Genomic DNA, 26,384 nt, shown 5'->3' on the forward strand with positions numbered 1-26,384 from the left:
CTTCCACCAGGAGGCAGCACCGGAACTTAGTAAGGAAGTAGGAGCAGAGAATAGAATCCTTTGGAGTATAAGTACTCAGGATCATTTCCCGCCCAACTGTCCGGATCCTCATCTTCGAGTAGACCATTATCGGTAGCAGAGCCCTTAAAGATTATTGAGTTCTAGCGATAGTATCTTTGAATAAATCTGCACCTGATTTCTATCTTGCACGGCCGCATCTATTCTATTGGATTCTAGCGATACATAGATAGGCTGCCCCCGTTACAGATAATCTTTAGTGCTCAAATCACCTTCAGATTATTCTTTCCTCTCACAACATGTCCGCCCTCCCGGCTCCCCAAGCGCCTCTTCAGATTGAATGGCAACCGGCAGCTTTAGAATTCCAAGAGGGACAGACACAGTTGATCCACAAGCCCAGGACGGCGCTCCAGTCCTACATCCCCGGATGTGAGCCCACCTGGCAAGATACCGACGAAGTCACCCTACAGGACTTCTTTGAGGAATTGCAGCGCTACCTGAAGCACAGCCTGCAACAGGAAGTCATCAAGGCCGGCAATGCGCTAGCCTTGGTGCAAGAAAGACAAGAAGCTGAGGCAGTCCTGCTCCGGAATGCCTTCGGCTATATGCAAGAACAAGTCTCCTCAGTCCAGGCACAACTCCAGAGTTATGCTCAGAGAGATGACTTAGGAGCGGATGAGATGGAGGACATTGAATGGACAAACCCGGCGATGCCCCCTAACTTCCTGGAAGACATCCAGAGAGCCATTAATGAAGGAAGGCTCTCCATCGCCAGGATGCCTACACGAGCACCTGTCCCCAATCCCGCACCTCCGCAAAACTCCAGGGCCTCATCCAGAGCGGCCCTGAGAACCTTCCACCAAAGGGTGAACCCCTTTGCAGCGTTTCCAGTCAGGTCTATCAGGCAGAGGACACTTCCCCTGATGATGCCAGCGGCCATTGGAGGCTCATCTTTACCTCCTCAGAGAGCCCCATCAAGCCCGTTGGCAGGCGGCCTAGCAAGGCCCCCCCGACAACCTATAGGAGACGACGATTACTACTCCCAGACACCGGTCAGGAGTGGTCCCTCCGGGCTCCCTCCAGCCTGGGTTCGCCAGGGGTTATCCCCAGAATCCCACAGAGGCTCACCACCCCCGGAGTCACCTAGGAGGAACCTCCAGCCAGAAGGAAACCCTGGTGGAGAAAACCAGAACCCAGAACCAGCGGGTAATGGTGGAGGAGATGGACTTGTCCCCTCGGTTGGTGGCGCTCCCAACCCAGGAGGGGACTCAGAAAGTTCAGACTCGGAGCCTGAGGATGGTGACAGGAGAGGATGGCGAAGGTACCTCAGGAAGAGGTTGGAGAGGCAACAGAAAGAACTCCTGGCCTCCATGGCACAGTTCATGAGACCTCCGGCCCCCTCCCACCCCTCCACTGCCTCTAGGGCCCGAGAACCCAAAGCACCCCCTCCGGCCAAGTTCAATGGCAAAGCAGATAACGTGGAGACCTTCATCCGGCAATGTGAGAACGTCTTCTCCATTGAGGGCCAGTCCTTTACCTCTGAAGAGGTCAGGATCCGATATGCTGGCAACCTGATGGAAGGAGATGCTCCGGTCAAGTGGTATGAAGCTTACCACAGCTCTATCGACCAAGCTTCTGCCAACCGGGTAGCTGGGATGCCTGTGGTGTTGGATGAGAGATGGAAGCGCTGGGATTCCTTTGTGGATGCTCTCAGAGCAGCCTTTGGTGAAGCCATCTCTAGGGATGATGCGGTAGCCCAATGGAACACCCTTACCCACACAGCTAAGGGAGGAATAGACTCCTTCCTGAATAGCATTATTCAGCTGATGTGGAAGACTGGCTACGAGGGTCAGTTAGTGGATGATAAGATCCTTAGTTCCCTCCTTCCGGACCTAGGCATGAGTTGGGCTCTCTTTACCCCCAAGCCCAAGTCCTTGATGGAGCGGATAGCTGCTCTAAGAGAGCTAGGACACACCCATGAGAGGTACCAGACGGTAGCCGCTGAGAAAGCACCCGCCAGGACCAAGAGAGATCCCCCTGCTGAGAAGGAACGGCATCCCAAGAGGAAGAGAGAAGCTGCAAGCTCCTCCAAACCTCAGAAGGAAACCAGTTCCAAGGACAAAGCGGTGGAGCTGAAGGGTATCCCGGGGGATATCCTAGAAGAAAGAAGGAAAGCAGAAGTATGCTTGAAGGTATGACCTTCCGGTACTCCCTATTGGTAGAGTACATAGACTGACTTGTGCAATAGTGCGGCAAGTCCAGACACAAATGGACCGACTGTTGGTCCAGGGAACCTACTGTAGTCCGAGTGGCAGCAGTGAGGGTACAAAAGCGGAAACGAGGAAATGGCAAGACCAATCCTCAGAAGAAAGCTAAAGTGGCTGCGGTTGTAGCAGAGGAACCACTTGTTGTACTCCCAGAGGTGACAGAAGATTTCGTCTTTCAGCCTGAGCAAGACTCGGACAATGAAATCATCTGGTAGAAATGTCTGTTTAGAGTCTATGTTTACTAGTTTTCTTTTGGGTCTCGATTTCTTTGTTTCTCTTGAATAAATTTTTGTGTTTTTCGCCTATTTGATTGTTTCCAAGCACTCTGAGGATGGGTTTATGACCCGAAACAGCTGGTCTGTAAGTGCTCTGCCAAAGTTACATTTGCTACAAGACACTTCCAGCCGCTACCAGACTTCCACACAATACACTTGCTATATTATTGCTTGGGAATAGAACCAAAGGATCTTTTGATCTTAGTAGTGCCCGCAGCTATTAGCAATGGAGAAAAGACAAAGAGAATCAAGCCCAGAACCCGCACAGAAGCGAAGAAGAATGGAACAGAAGCTTCCATCCTTACCAGTACATGGCAAGAGGCCAATACTGAAAGCAGAACTGTCATGGACGGTCAAGAACAAAGTTGAAGACGCCCAAGGGACATTCCTCTTTGACACCGGTTGTACAGGAGCAATCCTCAACCAGAGTTTTGTCAGGAAGCATGGAGTTCCCTTAGTGCGGCGAGATCAACCTCTGACAATGTATGATGCTCAAGGAGATGTCATGATGGGCGGAGGAGAGTATTACACTCACCCAGTCCACATGAACATGGGAGATCATAAGGAGACACTCCGATGGGAAGTGGCTACTTTGGAAGAAGGAATATCAGGTTACCTGCCAATTGCATGGGCAAGGAAGCACAACCCGGATATCAATTGGGAACTCAATACCATAAGCTGGCGAAGTGACTACTGCAAGCAGAACTGTCTCCCAGCAGCGATCAAGTTTGAACTCATCTCTTCATACCAACTGATGGAAGAAAAAGATGTAGTGTATCAACTGGCCGCTTCAGTATGGCATGATGAGGATGGAGGAGATATCTCTGAAAGAATACCTCTCCGCTATAGGGAATGGGCCGACGTATTCAGTCAAGAGAAGATACAGGAGCTGCCTCCACACTCCCGAAATGATCTGAAGATCAACCTCTTGCCTGGTACCGCTCCCCCATTTGGCCCACTATACCCATGTTCCGCTCCAGAGCTGAAAGCCCTCCGAGAGTACCTGGACAAAGAGTTGTCTTTAGGAAAGATCTCTAGATCTAGCAGCCCAGCAGCGGCGCCCATATTGTTCATACCTAAGAAGGATGGGACATGGCGAATTTGTGTTGATTACAGAGGGTTGAACAAGGTCACTGTCAAGGACAAGTATCCGCTGCCTATCATGAGTGAGCTCAGGGATAGGTTGTTCAAAGCCAAGATCTTCACATAGATAGACCTGAAGAATGGCTTCAACTTGATCAGGATAGCAGAAGGTCATGAGTGGAAAACCGCTTTCAGAACCCGCTATGGACTGTATCAGTACAATGTGATGCCATTCGGTCTATGCAACGCCCCTTCCGCCTTCCAGGCAATGATCAATGATGTGCTAAAGGAACTACTGGATGAAGGAGTGGTTGTCTATCGACGACATCCTCATCTACTCAGAGACTGAGGAAGAGCATGAAAGGCTGGTTGAGAAGGTTCTACAGAAGCTCAGAGAAGCAAAACTGTGTGCCTCCATCAGCAAGACATCCTTCCATGTCCGAGAAGTAGAATATCTTGGCTACCACATCTCGGAAAGGGGAGTATCTATGTCGGAGGACAAGGTAGAGGCGGTTCAGGAATGGCCAGTACCCCGAAATATTAAGGGAGTGCAAGGTTTCCTGGGATTTGCAAACTTCCATCGCCGCTTTATTGAAGGCTTCAGTAAAGTTTGCAAACCATTGACCGACCTCTTGCAAAATGACAAGAAATGGTATTGGAACGCAGCCTGTGAACAAGCATTTGAGGAACTCAAGAGGCTATTCACAAGCGCTCCAATCCTTCTCCATTTTGACCCTAGCAGAAGAACTGTGGTCGAAACTGATGCCAGTGACTTTGCCAAAGGAGCGGTGCTCTCTCAGTATGGGGAAGATGGGAAACTACACCCGGTAGCTTTCTATTCTAAGAAGTTCTCCCCGGCTGAGATCAACTATGACATTCATGATAAGGAAATGGGAGCTATTGTAGCATCTTTCCGGGAATGGGAGCATATGCTCAAGAGTTGCGAGCAGGAGATCACGGTTTTCACAGACCACAAGAATTTAGAGTACTTCAACTCTACCAAGGTTCTCACTAGGCGGCAAGCTAGATGGTCTGAGGACCTAGCAGGCTACAATTTCAAAGTTGTCTACAGACCGGGAGAAAGGAATGGCAAACCTGATGTGCTATCAAGGCGTTGGGATCACCGCCCTGAAGAGGGGAGTGAAACCTTGCGGCCGGAGCCACAGATGTTTTTTAGGCCAGGTCAATTGGTTTTGGATCCTGTTAAGCTAGCGGCTGCAAGGGTGAATCAATTGCAGACTACATTCTTAGAGCACCTATGTGTGGCAGCTAAAGAGGATGGAATCTGGCAGAAACTGCACTGCTCCCTGGTTGAAAGAAAACCAAACTTGGACCAGAACTTGTCTGTCAAGGACGGCCTCATCTTCTACAAGAATCGATGGTATATTCCCAAGGACAAGAAGCTCCAAATGGATATCCTGACCGATACCCATGACTCTAAGATGGCAGGTCATTTTGGCCAGTTCAAGACATTAGAGCGGGTGAAAAACAACTTCTTTTGGCCCAACATGGATAAGGATGTTGAGGAATATGTCCAGAGCTGTGACAGCTGCCAGAGGAATAAGACCTCAAGACATAAGAAGTTTGGTATGCTCCAACCGCTGGAGATACCTTATCCGCCATGGACTTCCATCTCTATCGACTTTATTGTGGGATTACCGGAGTCTAATGGGTTTACAAAAATCTGGGTAATAGTGGACCGATTCTCAAAGATGGCACATTACATCCCACTTCCTACACTCAATAAAACGGAAGATTTGGCTAAGTTGTTCTTGAAGGAAGTCTGGAGACTCCATGGGTTACCTGATGACATAGTCTCGGACAGAGATAGCAGGTTCATTTCTCACTTTTGGCAATCTCTCATGAGCTTTCTCAATGTGAAGCTGAAGATGTCCACTTCTTTCCACCCCCAAACTGACGGCCAGACAGAAAGAGTTAACCAGACCCTGGAACATTACTTGCGGAGTTATTGTTCATATCAACAGGATGACTGGGCAGACCTCTTGCCTTTGGCAGAGTATGCATACAACTCGGCAGTCTCTGAGTCTACCAAAGTATCAGCTTTCTATGCCAACTATGGTTATGAACCCAGGACCAACTGGCCGGCCCCAAAGGAAGGTGTTGAATGGAACAATACAGCAAGCGAGGTCATGGTATCTCAATGGGAATCTATCTGGCAGGCTATGAATGCAAGCTTGGGAAAGGCTAGACTAAGGATGACCCGGTGGTATGATGCACATGCCCTGGAACCACCTGAAATCAAGCCTGGAGATGAAGTCATGCTAGACCGGTGCAATGTGCAAACGAAGCGACCATTGGGAAAATTGGATCAGAAGAAGATGGAACCCTTCAAGGTCTTAGAAGCTATTGGTACCCGTGCCTACAAGCTCTCTCTTCCCCCGCCGATGGGAATCCACCCTGTCTTCCATGTGTCTCTCCTAGAACCCTATAGAGCACCAGTAGACCCTGAGAGAAGAGTTCCCCCACCGGAACCTGAGGAAATTGCAGGAGAACAGAACTGGATAGTTCGGAAAGTAGCTGATAGCCGAGTCAATAAGAAGAGGAGAAGAGTGGAATACCTGGTGCTGTGGGAAGGTTATGAGAATGAGGACGCTACATGGGAACCATGGGGACATCTCAGAAAGAGTGCTGAGGAAGTCCTCCGGGATTTCCACATGAGGTATCCTAAGAAGCCAAGAGACAAAAGGCCTCTGGGCCACTAGCATTCCTTCTGTTTCTCGTCCCCTTCCCCACCAAAGGAGTTTCATTGTCACATAGCATAGCAATAGATACAGATTATAGATCTCGGAGACCAAGATCCTGGAAGAGGGGAGTAGTGTAACGGAGTCATTTCAACTGTCTGGTGTATGAGTACACACAGGGCCCGGTTACATGCTGAGAGTTATTGTTAGAAGCCAGTTGCAAAGTGACATGGAAGTACCGGCAGTGTGGTTAGCTGCCAGCTGTCAGAGTAACTACATTCTGAGCGCTAGGAAGAGGATCTACTCATGGGAGCAATGACTGACGAGTCTGTGCCTCGCCAATGATTAGAAGGCCAGCCAGAGTGAAGCTCTGAGTGCTCGGCAATCCCCTATATCCTCTGAGCATTGGAAGTCCACCAGTAGTGGAAGGGACAATGACTGCGAAGTCTACAATAAGCGAAAGCTCTACAGCAATGATTAAGCTTACACCTGAGCGGCAGCTCATTCATGCAGGCCCCAGTTGTGTGGCAACCAAGGCTGCAGGTGTTACAAAGGCTTTGACTAAGGGTGGATGCCTTCGGAACCGGAAGTACTCGCTGACGCTTAGAGAGAAGCGGGGTAGCGATGGTATTGCTTCCCTTCCACTGGAAGGCAGCACCGGAACTTAGTAAAGAAGTAGGAGCAGAGAATAGAATCCTTGGAGTATAAGTACTCAGGATCATCCTCGCCCAACTGTCCGGATCCTCATCTTCATCTTGACCATCATTGGTAGCAGAGCCCTTGAAGATTATTGAGTTCTAGCAATAGTATCTTTGAATAAATCTCTACCTGATTTCTATCTTGCATGGTCGCATCTATTCTATTGGATTCTAGCGATACATAGATAGGCTGTCCCCGTTACAGTTGGACGGGAAGGATCCTGAGTACTAATACTCCAAAAGATTCCGTTCCGCTTCTCCTACTTCCTTATCAAGTTCCGGTGGTACCTTCCAGTGGAAGGGAAACAATACCATCGCTACCCCGCTTCTCTCTAAGCATCAGCGAGTACTTCCGGTTCCGAAGGCATCCACCCTTAGTCAAAGCCTTTGTAACACCTGCAGCCTTGGTTGCCACACAACTGGGGCCTGCATGAATGAGCTGCCGCTCAGGTGTAAGCTTAATCATTGCTGTAGAGCTTTCGCTTATTGTAGACTTCGCAGTCATTGTCCCTTCCACTACTGGTGGACTTCCAATGCCCAGAGGATATAGGGGATTGCCGAGCACTCAGAGCTTCACTCTGGCTGGCTGTAAGGAACCGTGTGCGGCGGCTTGGCGAGGGGGTCGAGGGACACTAATGGGCTCCTGGGAAGGAGGACGTAGGCTCGCACGAGGACGAGGGTGGGGTCTGCAGTGTGCCCGAAGGCAGGGACAAGGGTCCGAACGAGGACGGAGAAGACAACGGTCGGCGAGGGGGCTGAGGGGAACAGCGGGGTAAGCGAGCAGAGGGCCACGAGGGCGACGACGAGGCACATAACAGCGGAGGCGAAGAGCATGATGGACAGCAGACGTAACGGGGACTGAGAGTAAAGAAGTATATTGGAGCGAAGTAAATTCCCCCAAAGTAATAACCCAAAGTAAAATACAAGATGTTGCGTAAGGAAAGAAGTAGACAGTGAGGGGGCGAGCACCCCTATATATATAAGAAAGAGAAACAACCCGATTACTAATCCTTCGCAGAAACTTCCGGCACTTTCCGATGACTCATGCTTCCTCCGTGTTGCGGTAGTAGTTCGTAACAGTTTAGCTCCCCCTCTCGAAGGGCGAGCTCCTGTGAGCCGGTAGGCGGGAGACGATGTGAAAATAAGTACATGGCAAGTTAGCAAAATGGTTGTAGGTGAAACACCAGGGAACGTAACATAGGGCGGTTTCATTTGCGAAAGAAACCGTAACAAACTATACTTTCCTACGCCGGGTCCTCTTAAGGGCTGCTGCGGGCTTGTTGGGGTATAGGGAGCGAAAGCGTTGTAGTGCCTCTAATTCCGCATCGAGATTCCGAGCCGGTTCCCAGATGGGTTGTTCGTAGCCGGCCCATTTGACTAGATATTGTAATTGCCGATGCCGTGTTCGGGAATCCAGTACTTCTTGCACTTCAAACTCCTCCCCTTCAACGATTACCGGGGGCGGTGGTGGTTGTACGTGGCCCGGCAGAGGTTGGGTCCGGGCCGGTTCTAGCAATGAAACGTGGAATACGGGGTGGGACTTCATCGAGGCGGGGAGTTCCAAGCGGTAGGCGTGCGATCCGATGCGTTCGAGTATCTTGAACTTCCCTAGCCGTTTATGATCTAGTTTGTCCGATGGCCTAGTGGTGCGTATGTGTTTTCGCGATAGCCATACCATATCCCCTACTTCGAGTCGCGGCTCTGGAATTCGGGCGGCGTTTGCACTATCGGCGGCGGCGGCTTGTGCATACAGGATCTCTGATCGCAGGGCAGCCTGCAGGGTGGAGATTGAGTTCGTAAATTCTAGTACCTCCTTCGGTGTGACTTTGCGCGTTTCTTCGGCAGGGGGGATGTCTAGTTGGGGGTTGTACCCATAGTTGGCAAAGAACGGGCTGACTCCCAACGGTTCCGTAGAGGCATTGTTATGCGCGAATTCTGCCAGGGGGAGGAACTCTGCCCAGTTATCCTGTTGGTAGTTGACGTAGCCCCGTAAGTATTGCTCCATAATGGCGTTTACCCTTTCGGTCTGTCCGTCTGTTTGTGGGTGGAAGGCTGTGCTGAATCGGGGTTTGATGTCTAATTGGCCGCAGAGTGACTTCCAAAATTGCGAGGTAAAGGTCGTGCCCCTGTCTGATACTATGTCCTTTGGCAGTCCGTGTGCTTTCCAAATGTGCTGTAGGAATAGTCGGGCCAGTTCCGGGGCGTCGGTGGTGTCTCTCGTGGGGATGTAGTGGGCCATTTTGCTGAGCCGGTCAACGACTACTAAGATGGCGTTGGATCCTTGGGACTCGGGTAGGCCTGTGACATGGTCCATGGATAGCGAGGACCAAGGTTTGACTGGGGGAGCCAGTGGTTTGAGGAGACCGTACGGGGCGTGTCGGGCCGGCTTAATTCGGGAGCAGGTGTCGCAGTGGTCCACATAACGGGCAACGTACTTCCGCATTTGGGGCCAGTAAAAGTTCCGGGATAGTAGTTCCAGTGTGCGTGCCCGTCCTGGGTGTCCGGCCGAAGGTGCGTCATGGTGGGTGCGGAGAATCTCCAACTTGATAGTGGCGTCGTCAGGGATGTATAGTAGGCCCTGATAGTACAGTAATTCTTCCTTAACTGTGCATTCACCTATGGGCAAGAAGCGGGAGTGCTTCTTCTTGGCCGCGATATCCTTCATGAGTTGTTTGGATAGAGGGTCCTTGGCCAGTGTGGTCTCGAGTTCCCTTTGGCGGGATGGTGCTACTTTGGCGGATGTGGGGGTCTGTAGTGCGGTCGCCAGACGGAGGTTCTTCGGTTTTAGTACAACCTGGTGCTGTTGGGTCAGTCTTTCATCCCCTTCCTTAGGGAGATCTCCAGATCGACGTGTGAGGGCATCAGGTTTCCCATTCTTCGTACCCGCTCGGTAGGTGACTACGAAGTTGAAGGAGGACAGCGTTAGGGACCAGCGGGCTTGACGACGGTTGAGGATCTTCGTGGACATGAAGTATTCCAGGTTCTTATGATCGCAGTACACCGTGGTTTCTTGGTTGTTGGGTTCCAAGTACTTTCGCCATTCTGCAAACGCGCGTACGATCGCCAGCAACTCTTTGTCATAGATGTCGTAGTTGCACTCGGCTGGCGTCATCTTGTGGAAGTAGAACGCCACAGGGTGTACGATTCCCTGGTCGTCCTTCTGGGAAAGTACAGCTGCCGCAACAAAGTCAGACGCATCGGTCTCCACTATGCACGCTCGTTCGGGGTCGTAGTGCCTTAGTACTGGGGCGGTGGTGAAAGCTTCTTTTAGCTGGGCGAATGCGTGTTCCGCCGCGGTTGTCCATATGAACGGGGCGTCCTTCTTCAACAGATTAGTCATGGGGGATACCACCTTGGAGTAGTCGCGGATGAATCTTCGGTAGAAGTTGGCGAACCCCAAGAAGACCTGTACGTCGTGGACCGAGGTGGGTGTCTTCCACTCCTGGATCGCCTTTGTTTTGTCGGTCGCCATGGTGACCCCTTCGCCGGATATGATGTACCCCAGGTATTCGGTACGGTCCACGTGGAACTCACACTTCTCCGGCTTGCAGTGGAGGCCCACGGCTTGTAGTTTGTCCAGGACGGTGCGGACATGTTGCTGGTGTTCTTCGGGTGTGTTGGAGTAAATCAGGATATCGTCGAGGTACGCTGTGCAGAAGTCGTCCAAGTGGGTTCGGAGGGTATTGTTCATGAAGGCCTGGAAGGTAGCGGGGGCGTTGGTGAGTCCGAATGGCATGACCAGGTACTCGAACAGCCCGTACCGGGTTCGGAAGGCTGTTTTCCATTCTTCCCCTTCCTTGATTCTGATCTGGTTGTAGCCCTGGCGAAGGTCCAGCTTGGTGTATATCTTGGCATCTTTCAATCGGTCCAAGGTATCGTTGATCAACGGCAGTGGGTAGCGGTTTTTGATGGTGACGGCGTTGAGGGCGCGGTAATCCACGCATAGCCTTAAGGACCCGTCCTTCTTTTTGATGAACAGGACGGGGGCTCCTGCAGGGGACGAAGACGAGCGGATGTACCCTCGAGCTAGTTGGTCATCCAGGTATTCCCGCAGGGTTTTTAGTTCCTCCGAGGACATGCCGTACAGGGGGCCGAAGGGTAGCTGTTTGCCTTCCATCAATGGGATTTCGTGATCGATGTACCGGTGGGCGGGGAGCGCTTGGGCCTCGGATTCCTGGAACAGGTGGAGGTATTGGTGGTAGGCGGCCGGGACCAGTTCATCGGTTGACTGGGATGACGGTGGGTTTGGGCTCGGGGCTCGGGCTGCGAGGAGGAAGAGTTGGTTATCCGGTTGTTGTGCTTCTCTGCGGAACCGGGCGGCGGACAAGGTAATGGTGCGGCGAGGGGCGTCTGGCCTTGGGGGTATTGGTGGCGGGCGCGAGGGGATGGCGGTGCTGGGTCTCGGGGGTATTGGCGGGGGCGGCAGGGTGGCTACGGAGGCGGTCAAGGGGGGGCAGGTGAGGGTGGAGCCCCAGAGGGTTGCAGTGTGCTGTTGGCAACGCTCGGCGTGGAAGGAGATAGACCGGTCGGCGAACTGTATTTCGGCAGCGTGGTGTTGTAGCCAGGGGAGTCCGAGGACCACTTTCGTGTCGCCGAGTTTGGTGACAAACAAGGAGGCCCCTTCCACATGATTATTCATCTCGAGGCGGAGTTTGCAATAGTGAGTGATGGCTCCGGAGGCGATGGCTCGTCCATCGATCACTTGCAAATGTCTTGGGGTCACGAGTTCTTTGAGGGGGTATCCGCGGGCCTTGGCAAAGGAAGCGTCGATGAACCCATATCCGGTGGCTCCAGTGTCCACCAGCGCATGGAGCGCGTCCCTGTTCCGAGATAGCCGTATTGGTACTTCAAAGGGTTCGCAGTCGTCGGGGTGGTGTAGTTGTCCGATCTTGAGTTTGGCTCCTACCCTTCTCGTTCGTAAGAGCCGTGTGGCCGTGTGGGCGCCGGGGGCGTTGGTCACGTGGGCTGTGCCCCCATGACGGGTGACCAGGGCAGGAAGTAGTGGGGCTCCTAACCGATGAAGGGTATTCAAGACTTTGACAGGCGATGGGTATGGCCCGAGGCCGGTGAGGTAAGGGTGGAAGTCCCTGGAGGTTAGTGTGAGGAAACACCAACCCGGGTCATTTCCCGTAGGTGTTCCAAACGAGGCAGCACGTTGGAGGAGGAAGCGTTGTAGTCGTCGAGTGCGTCGGGGCGGCAATAGTGGGGGGCTTGGTCGGCGAGTGGTTCCTCCCTGGCTCGGGGAAGAAGTCTACCGAGTAGGTAGGCTGTTGTCCAGGCTAGGAGGAAAAGGGCGGCGTAAGCGAATGGCAGCAATGTGTTGGTGGTCTCCGGAGAGAGGGTGTCGGTCGACCATAAGACACGCAACATAGTGTAAGGAACCGTGTGCGGCGGCTTGGCGAGGGGGTCGAGGGACACTAATGGGCGCCTGGGAAGGAGGACGTAGGCTCGCACGAGGACGAGGGTGGGGTCGGCGGTGTGCCCGAAGGCAGGGACAAGGGTCCGCACGAGGACGGAGAAGACAACGGTCGGCGAGGGGGCTGAGGGGAACAGCGGGGTAAGCGAGCAGAGGGCCACGAGGGCGACGACGAGGCACATAACAGCGGAGGCGAAGAGCATGATGGACAGCAGACGTAACGGGGACTGAGAGTAAAGAAGTGTATTGGAGCGAAGTAAATTCCCCCAAAGTAATAACCCAAAGTAAAATACAAGATGTTGCTTAAGGAAAGAAGTAGACAGTGAGGGGGCGAGCACCCCTATATATATAAGAAAGAGAAACAACCCGATTACTAATCCTTCGCAGAAACTTCCGGCACTTTCCGATGACTCATGCTTCCTCCGTGTTGCGGTAGTAGTTCGTAACACTGGCCTTCTAATCATTGGCGAGGCACAGACTCGTCAGTCATTGCTCCCATGAGTAGATCCTCTTCCTAGCGCTCAGAATGTAGTTACTCTGACAGCTGGCAGCTAACCACACTGCCGGTACTTCCATGTCACTTTGCAACTGGCTTCTAACAATAACTCTCAGCATGTAACCGGGCCCTGTGTGTACTCATACACCAGACAGTTGAAATGACTCCATTACACTACTCCCCTCTTCCAGGATCTTGGTCTCCGAGATCTATAATCTGTATCTATTGCTATGCTATGTGACAAAGAAACTCCTTTGGTGGGGAAGGGGACGAGAAACAGAAGGAATGCTAGTGGCCCAGAGGCCTTTTGTCTCTTGGCTTCTTAGGATACCTCATGTGGAAATCCCGGAGGACTTCCTCAGCACTCTTTCTGAGATGTCCCCATGGTTCCCATGTAGCGTCCTCATTCTCATAACCTTCCCACAGCACCAGGTATTCCACTCTTCTCCTCTTCTTATTGACTCGGCTATCAGCTACTTCCCGAACTATCCAGTTCTGTTCTCCTGCAATTTCCTCAGGTTCCGGTGGGGGAACTCTTCTCTCAGGGTCTACTGGTGCTCTATAGGGTTCTAGGAGAGACACATGGAAGACAGGGTGGATTCCCATCGGCGGGGGAAGAGAGAGCTTGTAGGCACAGGTACCAATAGCTTCTAAGACCTTGAAGGGTTCCATCTTCTTCTGATCCAATTTTCCCAATGGTCGCTTCGTTTGCACATTGCACCGGTCTAGCATGACTTCATCTCCAGGCTTGATTTCAGGTGGTTCCAGGGCATGTGCATCATACCACCGGGTCATCCTTAGTCTAGCCTTTCCCAAGCTTGCATTCATAGCCTGCCAGATAGATTCCCATTGAGATACCATGACCTCGCTTGCTGTATTATTCCATTCAACACCTTCCTTTGGGGCCGGCCAGTTGGTCCTGGGTTCATAACCATAGTTGGCATAGAAAGCTGATACTTTGGTAGACTCAGAGACTGCCGAGTTGTATGCATACTCTGCCAAAGGCAAGAGGTCTGCCCAGTCATCCTGTTGATATGAACAATAACTCCGCAAGTAATGTTCCAGGGTCTGGTTAACTCTTTCTGTCTGGCCGTCAGTTTGGGGGTGGAAAGAAGTGGACATCTTCAGCTTCACATTGAGAAAGCTCATGAGAGATTGCCAAAAGTGAGAAATGAACCTGCTATCTCTGTCCGAGTGTAACAGAGCCACAGTAGGGCTGTTACAAAAGTACCTGTTCTACCAGTCAACCATACGACACTAGGGTGATCACCGCTTGTTCTTCATCGATGGGTGAAGTCAAGGGCAGATGACCCCTACCTCTATTGGTATGAAGGGTAGGGATCCTGGCGAGCAAGAAGTCTTATAAGTCAAGCTAGGCGACTGGACCAAAACTAGAGCAGAAGGAGGAGCATGCCAAATAAAAGAATGGTAACCCCAAACATAAGTTACCCTACCTTGGAAGTCAACCTTTGAGGCGCAATAACTTAGCAACCGATGCTCGGAAAATATGCTTTACCACGTCAGAAAGGATCCTGACATTGCTCCGGTCCATTTGGGGTGGTTGAATGAACTGATTGCGGAGTTGAGGAAACACTGCAAAATAAACACGTTTTAGACTCCAAAAATAACCCCCGGAGCGTCGAACCGCCGGAACCCTCCTGTTTCAGCCCGGAGCACCTTTGAGGGGGAGTAGGAGTACGACCCAAGCTACTAAAAGCAAACCTCGCTTTTACAAAACACCAAATCTGTTCAAAAAACAAATTGAATAAGCAATTGCTATCTGGTCGGTTGTTTCCACTAGTTCTTAGGATCCCGACCAGCTCTTGGCAGAGATTGCGTGATTTGACTCGGGCGGAAGTTCGTCCGAGGTTTGGCAGCAACTCCTCTCGCCCCTCATAGAAAAAAGTCGCGGTGTCCCCGAACTAGGGAGAAACGGACGGCTAGAGAGGAAAAGCGGGAAAAAAGGGGCGGAACTTCGATAAAAGTACTCGGTTGCCCCCAGTTTGAACTCGGGGAGTCATGGGATCTTTACTAGCGAGGAGAACCCTTAAAGTTATTAAGTTTTTGACTACAAAATACGATCAAACAAAAAAACTCCATCTTTCGATCGAACGAGCCCAATAAATCCATCGTTGCCCGTTTACCCTTTCTATTTTGATCGAAGTCACGGTCGTGCATCATCCTAGCACCCCCGTTACAGTATAACTTTAAGCCCCTTGCTTAAAGAACCCCATGAAAGGAAAAAATTTTACCGGAACATCTGGGACCACTCTCAACGCTGAAATAACCAAGCAGTTAGCTTTCTTGTATTCAGCTCGGGCTGGTATGGGAGAGGCGAACACGTTACTATGGTCTCCACTGTATCCGTTAAAGGGTTATAGCGCCCACATTCGCTCAAAGGGATATAGCGCCCAGCTTCGCTCGAAAGGAGACCACATCTAGGATCGCTCCTAGAAAATCCTGATAGCCCCATTGGTAAGAGGACCCCATTTCCCATCTGGGCCCCAGTCCCAACCAAAGTCAATGTCCCTCCGTCCACGATGACGACAGGCAGGGTCCGGAAGAGGAGGATAACTGGCTTTCTTCTGGCGCCACCATGCCTCGTAATGCGCTTCGAGTGCCAGTTTCTGTCTCTCATTCCGCTCTTCTTGTGCCACTCTCTGCCGCATCCACTCCGCTCCCCTCCCATCTCGCTCAATCTCCTCCCGCATCCACCGCACCTGTTCCCGTTTCTCCCTTGCTGCTGCACGGACACGAGCCTGACCAACACTCCTGTCCCCTTGTTGGAAGAAGGTATAAGGACGATGGAAATCCTCCCGAGTCAGAAACGGAACCTGGTTGAAATGGCTGTCGAAGGTCAAGGTCTCCAAACCTCGAGGAACAGCTTGTCTGTGGAAACATTAGCGGGAGTAAGAGGAGGTTACAAGCCGCACTAAACCATGCCTACCTCACAGCACTCCGTGATCGGACAGGTTTCCGAGTAACTCTCCGAGCATATACAAAGTTACCACCATCCAACTCTAGGAGATCGGTAATAACCGGACATGTTGAGGATCTAAGCCTCGTCTCCCGGCGAGATCGACTAGCGTTAGATAAAAGCGCTTGTACGATAGACGAATTGACCGCGATGAACAAAGAGAGGAATAGAATAAAGAAAAGCATTGTTGCTGAGAAGAGGTGAAAAATTTGGTGTTGTGTGTGGAAAAAATCGAATTTTTGTGGAATGGATAGAGGGAATGGATTCTTACCCTCCTAAGTTCGACGGGTACCCCGCTTTTATAAGCGAACTCCTATACAAGTTCCGAGGATCAACGTGGTTATCCGTAGGAGGAGTTCGGTCCGGCTCTAACCGAACCCGACATTAACCGTCGGAAGAGACAAGGACACCGAGTTTACCTGGTTTGAGGAAGGCATGCGTGCGTTCGAAGTCCTGAAAGAGGCGTTCCAATCCGCCCCCGTATTAGCCCTCTTTGATGCTTAGCTAGCCACCAAGGTTGAGACCGATGCCTCCAACCTCGCCAAATCTAGCATACGGTCCCAATTCCACTGAGATGACAATAAGTGCCATCCAGGAGTCCTTTACCCCAAAAAGGGAATTCGCGAGCCGAACGGAATTATGATGTTCACGACAAGGAATTAGGTGCCATTGTGTCATGCTTCAACGAGCGAAGTCACCCAGGAGGAACCTCCAGCCGGAGGGAAACCCCAGTGGAAAAAACCAGAACCCAGAACCAGCGGGTAATGGTGGAGGAGATGGAATAGTCCCCCCGGTTGGTGGCGCATTCCAACCCAGGAGAGAACTCAGATAGTTCAGATTCGGAGCATGAGGATGGAGATAGGAGAGGATGGCGGAGATACCTCAGGAAGATGCTGGAGAAGCAGCAGAGAGAGAGAGCCCTGGCCTCCATAGCCCAGTTCATGAGACCTCCGGCCCCCCCTCACACCCCTCCACTGCCTCCAATGGCCGAGAACCAAAGACACCTCCCTCCGGCCAAGTTCAATGGCAAAGCAAATAATGTGCGGACCTTCATCGGGCAATGTGAGAATATCTTCTCCATTGAAAGCCAGTCTTTTACCTCCGAAGAGGTTAGGATCCGATATCTTCTGCCAACCAGATAGCTGGGATGTCTGTGGTGTGAGATGAGAGATGGAAGCGCTGGGATTCCTTTGTGGATGCTCTCAGAGAAGCCTTTGGCGAAGCCATCTCTAGGGATGATGCGGTAGCCTAATGGAATAACCTCACCCACGCAGCCAAGGGGGGAACAGACTCCTTCCCGAATAGCATTATTCAGCTGATGTGGAAGACTGGCTATGAGGGTCAGTTAGTGAATGATAAGATCCTCAGTTCCCTCCTTCCGGACCTAGGCACGAGCTGTGCTCTCTTTACCCCGTTACACCTCTGGGCTTTCTCCAGCCTGGGTTTGCCAAGGGTTTATCCCCGGAATCCCACAGAGCAAAAGGCACTGAAACCGAGATAAGCTCGAGGGGCGGCCAACCTCGCGGAGTTTGGCTTCAAAGTTGTATACCGCCCTGGAAAACTAAAACGCCAAAGCAGACATCTTGTCGCGGCGTTGGGACCACGCCCTTAAAGAGGGGGGTAAGGCTCATCAAGACCCTGAAATTCGCTTGTTTAAGCCAGGACAACTTATAATGGGTTCTGTCCAATACCCGATCGTTATGATCAACTCAGCATGGGCAAGAGCAGCCCAAGTCTGCAAAACTCACACCGGTGCTCCCGGATGAAATCGGGGCTCGAGCAGCCTTAGATCCAGGGTACCTTTCCTTGAGAAAAGCCATTGAGAACACCTCTGGGAATCTGGTGAACCGAGACCTCACTTTAAAGGACGGAGACGTCTTCTATAAGGAAAAGTGGTACATTCCAAATCATCGAGAACTGGAGCTCAAGATCCTGAGCGCCCTACATGATTCGAAGACTGCTGGTCACTTTGGACAATTCAAACGGCAGAACGCCTTCAGGCACTCTCCTTTGGCTAAAGATGGACAACAATGTGGAAGAATACGTTCGGAGTTGCGATACATGTCAATGCGTTAAGGCCTCAACACACAAGAAGTATGGGATGTTGCAATCTTTAGAGGTCCCCTCTATGCCTTGGAGCTCCATTTCAATGGACTTTATCGTGAGCCTGCCTGAATCTGAGGGCTATACCCATGTCTGGGTTATCGTTGACCGTTTCACCAAAATGTCCCAATTCATTCCGCTCAAGACCAAAGCAACCATCCAAGAGCTTTCTCAAATCTTCCTATGGGAGATATGGCGACTGCATGAATTTCCTGAGGAAATTATCTCCGATCGGGACTCTAGATTTGGAAGAGATCGTCCTCAAACTGACGGACAAACTGAGACAGTCAACCAAACGCTAGAACAATATCTCAGAAACTATTGCTTCTATCAGCAGGACGATGGGGCAAGAATACTCCCACTTGCGAGTAAGCCTACAACACGCCCACCCAAGAGTCAACCAAAGTATCGCCGTTCTACGCGAACTATGGGTTTCAACCAGATTCCACTTGGCCCTCTCCTAAACGGAAACTAGAAAACTTCGACGCGCCCAGCGCGGCGCAAGCACAGCGGAAGAAATGGTATGATCAGAAACATATGAGTGCTCCAGAACTGAAGGTCAGGGACGAGGTGATGATGGACCGACACAACATCTTAACCAAGCGATCATCAAATAAGCTAGATTACAAAAATCGGGTCCCTTTGAGGTTGTCGGGAAACTTGGTGTCACGTCCTACAGGCTGAATCTACCCTCTCAGTGGAACATTCATGATGTCTTCCATATATCTCTGCTGGAACCGTATTGGGAGTCAAAGGACCCTCAACGAGCTATAGCGCTTCCACCTCCGGATGAGGTTCAAGGCTGATCGTGGGGGAGAGGTTCGTGCAAAATCGGATTACCTGGGAGAGCTAGCGCTCAGAAGACTTCCGGGAACCGTACAAAATGTTGCAAGGAATGGCAGACGAGACACTCCGAGAGTTCCATCCGAAGTATCCCGGAAAATCACGGGACTTATGGGTGAAACTCTAGAAATCCTCAAAATACGGCGTTTTTCCCATCGGTATGACAGTGTTCGGATGCCGTTGTTTCCCTGGGAAGCAATACAGGAAAGTGAAGGAAACCGAGGCAACGGAGTGTTCTGGGACAAGCGTGGAGAAAACGGGTCTCCCTTTGTTGGGATACACGTTTTTCACTTGAGGTTTTCCTTTGTTAATAGAAATGGATGCGGAAAATAGAGTGTAACGGAGCCATTTCAACTGTCTGGTGTATGAGTACACACAGGGCCCGGTTACATGCTGAGAGTTATTGATAGAAGCCAGTTGCACAGTGACATGCAAGTACCGGCAGTGTGGTTAGCTACCAGCTGTCAGAGTAACTACATTCTGAGCGCTAGGAAGAGGATCTATTCATGGGAGCAATGACTGACGAGTCTATGCCTCGCCAATGATTAGAAGGCCGGCCAGAGTGAAGCTCTGAGTGCTCGGCGATCCTCTACATCCTCCGAGCATGATAAGTCCGCCCGTAGTGGCAGGGACTATGCCTGGGAAAGTCTACAATAAGTGAAGAGCTCTACAGCAATGATTAAGCTTACGCCTGAGCGGTAGCTCATTCATGCAGGTCCCGGTTGTGTGACAACCAAGACTGCCGGTGTTACAAAGGCTTTGACCAAGGGTGGTTGCCTTCGGAACAGGAAACACCCGCTAACGCTTAGAGAGAAGCGGGGTAGTGGTGGTATTGCTTCCCTTCCACTTGAAGGAATCACCAAAACTTAGTAAGGAAGTAGGAGCGGAGAATGGAATCCTTTGGAGTATAAGTACTCAGAATCCTTCTCGCCCAACTATCCAATTTCCTGATTTCCATCTTGTACGGCCACACCTTTTCTATCGGATCCTAGCGATACGTGGAAAGGCTGTCCCCGGTACATAGAGTCAGTATGGAATCGTTATTAGAGCTACATTTTCTTGTATTCGCATAATGTACCATACCAAAAACCCTAGGTTGGACTCGGGACGAGTCTACCGGAGAGGGGGGTAGTGTAACAGAGCCACAGTAGGGCTGTTACAAAAGTACCTGTTCTACCAGTCAAGCCATATGACCCTAGGGTAATCACCGCTTGTTCTTCATCGATTGGTGAAGATAAGGGCAGATGACCCCTACCTCTATTGGTATGAAGGGTAGGGATCCTGGGGAGGAAGAAGTCTTATAAGTCAAGCTAGGTGACTGGACCAAAACTAGAGCAGAAGGACCAGCATGCCAAATAAAAGAATGGTAACCCCAAACATAAGTTACCCTACCTTGGAAGTCAACCTTTGAGGCGCAATAACTTAGGAACCGATGCTCGGAAAATATGTTTTACCACGTCAGAAAAGATCCTGACGACATCAGCAAACCTGTAGCCTTCGCCAGACGCCCGGGGCGCTCAGGGCGCTCAGGGCGCTCGGTAGGTAAACTACCTCTCCAGAGATACCGCCAGTGCTCCTGGCGAGGTCTGGCGCACATTATTCCGCCCCAGCGCACACTAGTCCGCACAACGGGCCCCGACACTAAATAATAGCGCCCGGTGTAACTAGGACGTCACTCTACCCGCCAGAGAACGCCAGTTGCACGGTTGGATATCCTGACTGCTCCTGGAGCACTCTTCACTGCTCCAGCGGGCTCTGGGGATAGAATGATTGCCCTGACTCCCCCTGACGTTGCCAGATGGGGTGCTTTGAAATCTGGCTCATGCCCGACGTACCGATTCCTACATGTCGGCGCCCCGTTCTCTCTAGGCATACACCTCTCCGCCGTTCCGGCCTCTGGTATTCACAATTCCCCCATGAGATTACAAAAACATCACTCGCACGACGATCTCTACTGTCTCCAGAGCACTCGCGACTGCACTTTGAGAATTGGTGTATTCAACACCGTGATCCTCCGCCTAATACTAAATACAATACGCCATTTAACACCCTAACTAACCCTAATACAATATACGAATCAGAAGAAATCCCCCACTATCTCCCTTAGCACTCGTGATTGTTCTACACATCCTCCTCCCCCCCCCCCTTCGTAATCCCCCGCTACAGGTAATTCCGGCTCTTCTTCTTCCTCCTCCCCCTCCTCTTCGGTGTCAATGCCGCGAAGTCGGGCATTAATCACTTCGTCCTGGGCGCTGTCGGAATCAACCCGACCTCCTGGAGCACTCGTGGGTGTTCTCCGAGCATCTCGGAATGCGGCAAGATCCGCAGCCAGAGCTTCATCGTCCTCGCTAAAACCCTCCTCCGGTATAATCTCAATCGTTACCCCTTTTTTATCTCGTATCTATTAGGGTTAGCATTTAGAATACCACTCGCATTACCGGCATCTAGAAGTATCATACCTTTTCTCGAAGGTTATCTTTGATTACCTCCAAGGTTGCCTCCTGGTTCTGTTTACTTCTCCCCTTCCAAGTGTTGCTCATCCTATTAAACGTTACTACTCGTGTTTGGATGTCAGCTTGGCAATCCCGTATAGCCCTAGGAGCATCCGTCATTGCTCCCAAGGCACTCGCCATATCAATGAGGGCATCGGGCCATACTTACTCACAACACTCTCATTCTGCGACTGAAAATTATCAGGCTTCACGTAACTCCCTGTTGACCACGCCCGAATGCCGTGCCAGATCGCCGTCGATATCAGGCAAATAAGGGTAGGGGTTATCCGCTCTAGAAATTCGGGATCCCTAACCACTCGCATTCTTACCCCATCGAAGTATTTAAAATACAATATATCGATAATTTCCGGAGCCAGGAAGCGCAGTCGGTAGGTCTAGAATCTGTTACCGGCTATCCCGAGTGCTCTCTGGGCATCCACTGGCATCATACCTCGTAATGCTGTTGGGGGCTCAAGAAACGATCATTCTTCAAAAGGTATTCCACTTGAGCCGCCCTCGCCTCAGGCCCCACAAAATTTCCAAGCCCGTATATCGTAGAGTCCGCCAGGCGCCCTTTCACCTCGTGCATCAAGTGGGAACGGACACGGGAGTGCAGACTTCTGACCTATCATTCTCAATTATGCTTCCAGAGCACTCGTAATCCTTTTGGGGGCACTCACCTGTTTAATAACGACCTCATCAAGGTCTACTCTACACCCCACTCGGCGACTAGCAGTTGCCCACATGCTCACTACCAGTACCGAAAGTCTTGCTGCAGGTGGAAAGGGCTCATGTAGAAGAGTATGCTCCCCGATTAACACGCTACACTCCTTCTCAATCCTCTGAGCCTGCACTGACAGCACATTTGCACTCCTAGAGTTAGGGACCACAGACCTCTGAGTCAATTGGCTCGAAGGAATGTCGCCAGTGTTCTCAAAGACGTCGTGAGTGTCCTCCGGAATACTAACCTCGCTTCCCGGAATCAAAATACCCTCGCTTTCCGGCATCGGAGTACTCTCGTCCCCCCCCTAGATGAGGAAAGGTACTCGATTTCGTAGACTCTTCGCGATCTACCTTGACCGTGAAGTTGGCTTGAAGGAATCTGACGACTGCTCACAGAGTTCTCGCCAATTACCTCGCTAGGCGGTGAAGAACGATATGTCCGGTAAGTGGGGGACGACTCCCCGTATCGAGAGCGCATCGAGGAAAAATCGATATGGCGCGTAGAAGAGGTATACTCATGAGCATAAACAGGTGCAGAGGGCCTAGACTGTGAGGGTGTTGGGGTGCTCTCTGGGATGCCGGGAGTGCTCTCTGGGATGCATTCTGGCTGGGTGCTGAAGTGGGTGCTGCTCTCCCTTGACCTTGTTTACGTATTACTTTCGCGCCCGGTCGAGTTCCCCTCTGAATCGTTAGCCACTAATACTTACATTTTAAAAGGCATCAATGAGCGAGATAGAGTCGAACCTGTACCACGTCCACCGACACGTTGGAAGAAGCAATGACCTCCGCTACCGCGCCAGTTGGTTTCCTCCGAGCATTGCCCAGTGCTCTGGCAGTAGTGGGCTGAACTGTATGAGGTCTCTTTCCGACAGTCTGAGACTTCTGGGTGTAAGATGGGGGGGGGGCTTGAGGTTCATCCTCCGGTTCATCCTCATCCTCCTCAGAGCTCTCGTGGTCATTCTCCGGAGCATCATCATAGTCTGAGTGGCTAGTATCAACTATTTCTTCCACCTCTGGCGCCTCAATTGCCTCTGGCGCCTCAATTGCCTCAGGCTCCTCCTGCGCTTCAAAATTATCAGTATGATCCTCGGGGAGATGAAATTCTACCCTCCTAGGACTGCTCCTCCCAGTGGGGGTTTCGGAGGAACGGAGAAGACCTTTCCGAGTTATTTGAGCGGCGGTGGTCGATTGACTACTCCGAGTGCGGGCTGGCAGTGGAGTCAATGTTCGGTAAGATATTTCAGACTCGTCAGTCAGTAAATCTTCATGTTCTTCAGGTCGTTTTGGGAGTCGTGGGCGCTTTGGGGCAAGAGGTGCTGAACCGGAGGAGCGCTTGGTGGGAGCCATTCTGATGACTGGCAGGAATATCCGCAGTGCTCTAGGAGCACTCGCGATATCTTCGATTAGAAATCAATTCTTGGCGAGAAAATTTGCGCCGCTAATCAAGAAAAATTTGCACCGTTAATCCTCTTACGGCAGGGATCATCCTATGTTACCACAATTTCTGCACTCAACCGCATCATTTATCATCACTCGTTTTACTGCACTTTCTGAAGCGGTACCGAGTGCTCTGAGAGCAATCTAGGAGTTTGATTCGACTTTGAAATAAAAGCAATGCAATTACTACCTGGAATAATCTCATCTAATCTAATCTAATCTAATCCTATCCGATATAACCCATCTATTGATATACTCTCGCAAGACAAAGGGAAATCCAAAACACCAAATCGTACCGCACTTCAATAGCTATCGCGAATGCTCAGGGAGTAATCCTAACAACTATTAAAAGGTTAGTGACAATTCCGCAGGAAGGGAAGTTAGAGATTATACCAAAGGGAAACTAATGATGCCCACCACCATCACCACCAACCACCACCATCCACCACCACCACCACCCACCACCAACCACCACCACCACCACCACCACACCACCACCACCACCACCACCACCACCACCACCACCACCACCACCACCACCACCACCACCACCACCACCACCACCACCACCACCACCACCTCCACCACCACCTCCACCACCACCACCACCACCTCCAGCACCAGCAGCCGCGAGTGCGTCAGCAGCTCTCTTGGCTGCTATCCCGGCAGGTGTCCAGATCGTCCCCTGTAAGAAGTTTGGGTCAGCAACCCCGACACCCAAAGGATACTTCCTAAGGTATTTGGGGTCTAAATCGTCGATAGCATCCTGCTGTCTATCGCGACGCCTAACAAGAGTCTGAATTAGCCTTTGATTACTGGCATCAGTTCTAGGCATATATACCCTCAGTCCTTTGGCATTTATCCGGTGCTTTCGCTCCTCGTAATCCGAATCCTCTGCAGGAATATCGATCATGCTATAATCATCTTCCTCAACGTGAGGGAAAGCCGGGTTCAACGGAGGGGATTCCGCACCACCCAGGTTAGCACCCGCGCCTGCTCTGTGGAGGACCGCCAATATCCTCCGAGGCCTGGCATTGCTGTTCTCAACCAACCTTCGAGCTCCTCTGAATCGGTAATTTGTACCTCCACCGGCCGAACAGGAGGAACAGCTGCCGGGGGGACATTCTCAATTGCCCCCCAGATAGTCCTGACTGCTCTGCCGGGTGCGGTGTGCTTCAGGATCAAGTTGCATAGCTCGGGGAAAGTTATCTTGGTCAAAATTCCGATGAACGAAGGTTCGTTCAGGGGATCATTCCAGTCATAAGTAGGTGGTGGGACGAGCATAAAGAATGCCCCTAGAGCATCGGGGTCCACCACGGTAACCATTATGGAAGGTCGCACGAGTTCCGGAGGTACTGCACGCTCTTTCCCTTTGCGAGAGCGTCTTCCGGCTGCCTGACCACCGCCGTCATCATCATCCATCACTATCACCGGCAGCCTCTTTGAACTGACGGTCTCCCTGTCCCCTTGATAACCTATCCTTCATACCAACATCTGCGATGAGCCACTGTAGAGCACTCGCCAGTGCTCTACGGGCATCGGAGTCACCCCAGTCCAAATTGGCAGAAAACCGTTGAGGGAGGGCAAGTTCATCAAGTAAAGGCATAGGGCATTGAACGCAGCCATACCGGACGTGCTTTTTATTGACCCAACCCACATTTTGCATTTCCGCCTTTAGGCTGTTGCGGATGCTGGTGTACACTCTTAGGTAGGTTGAGTAGACCTAAAGTCATCTTCGCTTTGCTTGCTTGAGTCATCTTGAATGCGGTCGAGCTCGGGGATGTCTCTTGAATACTCGGGGATGTCTCTTGAACACTCGGGGATGTCTCTTGGACAATCGGCGATGGCTCGGGTCTAATTCGTCTCTGTCATACTGGTGAGGGGTGGTCTATTAGTTCGGACGGGCTTGCACTAGAAAATAACCGAGAGGGGCGTCGGGGCTTGAATGTAGGGGTCTCCGGTGCAAGAACCTTCGGTGGAGCACTGACGGGTGCTGGTGAGGGAGTAGTAGAGCCTGCTGGGCCTGTTGAGCGGCCTGTTGCTGGGCCTGTTGCTGCTGGGCCTGTTGAGCGGACTGCACTAGACTTGGACCGAGTGAGAACTTGACTTGGGACTATGGTCTTCCCGGGCAACGTTCTTTTGTGGAGCACTAGCGGGTGCTGGTGGGGTAGCACTAACCCTAAGTACGGTCGTCCGTACAAGGGCCTCTGGTGAAGCACTGCTGCGTGCTGAGGAAGCAGTGGAGACTGCTGCTAGTGGGCCTGTTGCTGGACCTGTTGCTGGGTCTTGATCGTCACTTATGTATGGTTCAGAGGGTTCGGAACTAAAGTCGGGAAAGGAGTCGGAATCAGTTAGGGTTGCTCCCCAGTTACTCGGGAAGATCCCTTCAGTGTCCGATGGAGCTAGGTTAGTATTTGGCGGAGTCCGGGTTTCAGTCCGGATTGGTGGAGGTACAGGGTTTTGTTTTCGGCTCTTGTTGATCGGGGTGAACCGGAAAGCACTGGCGACTGCTTAGGGGGTGTTTCTGGTATCTCCTCCGGGATAGGCTTGACAGTTTTGCGGGACGATTTGCGACCTGAGGAAGTTCGGTGTTTCTTATGTTTTCGGGACGATTTGTGTTTCTTGGTTTTTTCGGTGGGTCTTTTCGTTATCGTCTTCGTCTATGTCACGCAAGCGCTTCTTATTGGGAAGTTGATTTGTGTTCTGTGAGCTACCGGAGTGCTCTGAGCGGTGTTTGGAGTCTGATAATGTTAATGTATCACTGTGGTGAGTATGGTTCTAAAATTAATTGGATTAGGAGAGAGAAATACCATCTTATTTATAAAGATTGCAAAGGTTAAATCGCTTGAAAACG

The 26,384-nt window shown here is 51.3% G+C and overlaps 6 protein-coding genes across 6 annotated transcripts; all 6 read right to left on the minus strand.

The window, feature by feature from the left end:
- Positions 1 to 8,277: 8,277 nt before the first annotated feature.
- Positions 8,278 to 9,708, minus strand: LAJ45_10799 (uncharacterized protein; the record flags this gene model as incomplete). Its single annotated transcript, XM_046120314.1, has 1 exon — positions 8,278 to 9,708. The coding sequence occupies one exon, from the start codon at positions 9,706 to 9,708 to the stop codon at positions 8,278 to 8,280; it is 1,431 nt and encodes a 476-aa protein (XP_045966542.1).
- Positions 9,709 to 11,260: 1,552 nt separating this feature from the next.
- LAJ45_10800 (uncharacterized protein) lies at positions 11,261 to 12,413 on the minus strand (the record flags this gene model as incomplete). Its single annotated transcript, XM_046120315.1, has 3 exons — positions 11,261 to 11,306; positions 11,369 to 12,008; positions 12,155 to 12,413. The coding sequence occupies 3 exons, from the start codon at positions 12,411 to 12,413 to the stop codon at positions 11,261 to 11,263; spliced, it is 945 nt and encodes a 314-aa protein (XP_045966543.1).
- An 830-nt stretch (positions 12,414 to 13,243) lies between these two features.
- On the minus strand, positions 13,244 to 14,104 carry LAJ45_10801 (uncharacterized protein; the record flags this gene model as incomplete). Its single annotated transcript, XM_046120316.1, has 1 exon — positions 13,244 to 14,104. The coding sequence occupies one exon, from the start codon at positions 14,102 to 14,104 to the stop codon at positions 13,244 to 13,246; it is 861 nt and encodes a 286-aa protein (XP_045966544.1).
- Positions 14,105 to 20,955: 6,851 nt separating this feature from the next.
- LAJ45_10802 (uncharacterized protein) lies at positions 20,956 to 22,377 on the minus strand (the record flags this gene model as incomplete). Its single annotated transcript, XM_046120317.1, has 5 exons — positions 20,956 to 21,279; positions 21,338 to 21,432; positions 21,540 to 21,765; positions 21,822 to 21,995; positions 22,051 to 22,377. The coding sequence occupies 5 exons, from the start codon at positions 22,375 to 22,377 to the stop codon at positions 20,956 to 20,958; spliced, it is 1,146 nt and encodes a 381-aa protein (XP_045966545.1).
- A 436-nt stretch (positions 22,378 to 22,813) lies between these two features.
- Positions 22,814 to 23,440, minus strand: LAJ45_10803 (uncharacterized protein; the record flags this gene model as incomplete). Its single annotated transcript, XM_046120318.1, has 1 exon — positions 22,814 to 23,440. One exon carries the CDS (start codon positions 23,438 to 23,440, stop codon positions 22,814 to 22,816), a length of 627 nt encoding a protein of 208 aa, XP_045966546.1.
- Positions 23,441 to 23,933: 493 nt separating this feature from the next.
- LAJ45_10804 (uncharacterized protein) lies at positions 23,934 to 25,136 on the minus strand (the record flags this gene model as incomplete). The annotated part of the gene is made up of 3 exons (XM_046120319.1): positions 23,934 to 24,523; positions 24,583 to 24,954; positions 25,019 to 25,136. The coding sequence occupies 3 exons, from the start codon at positions 25,134 to 25,136 to the stop codon at positions 23,934 to 23,936; spliced, it is 1,080 nt and encodes a 359-aa protein (XP_045966547.1).
- Between the last annotated feature and the right edge of the window lie 1,248 nt (positions 25,137 to 26,384).

The sequence above is a fragment of the Morchella importuna genome, assembly GCF_003444635.1.
Source record: "Morchella importuna strain M04M26 chromosome Unknown Morimp01GS050, whole genome shotgun sequence".
Classification (NCBI taxonomy): domain Eukaryota; kingdom Fungi; phylum Ascomycota; class Pezizomycetes; order Pezizales; family Morchellaceae; genus Morchella; species Morchella importuna.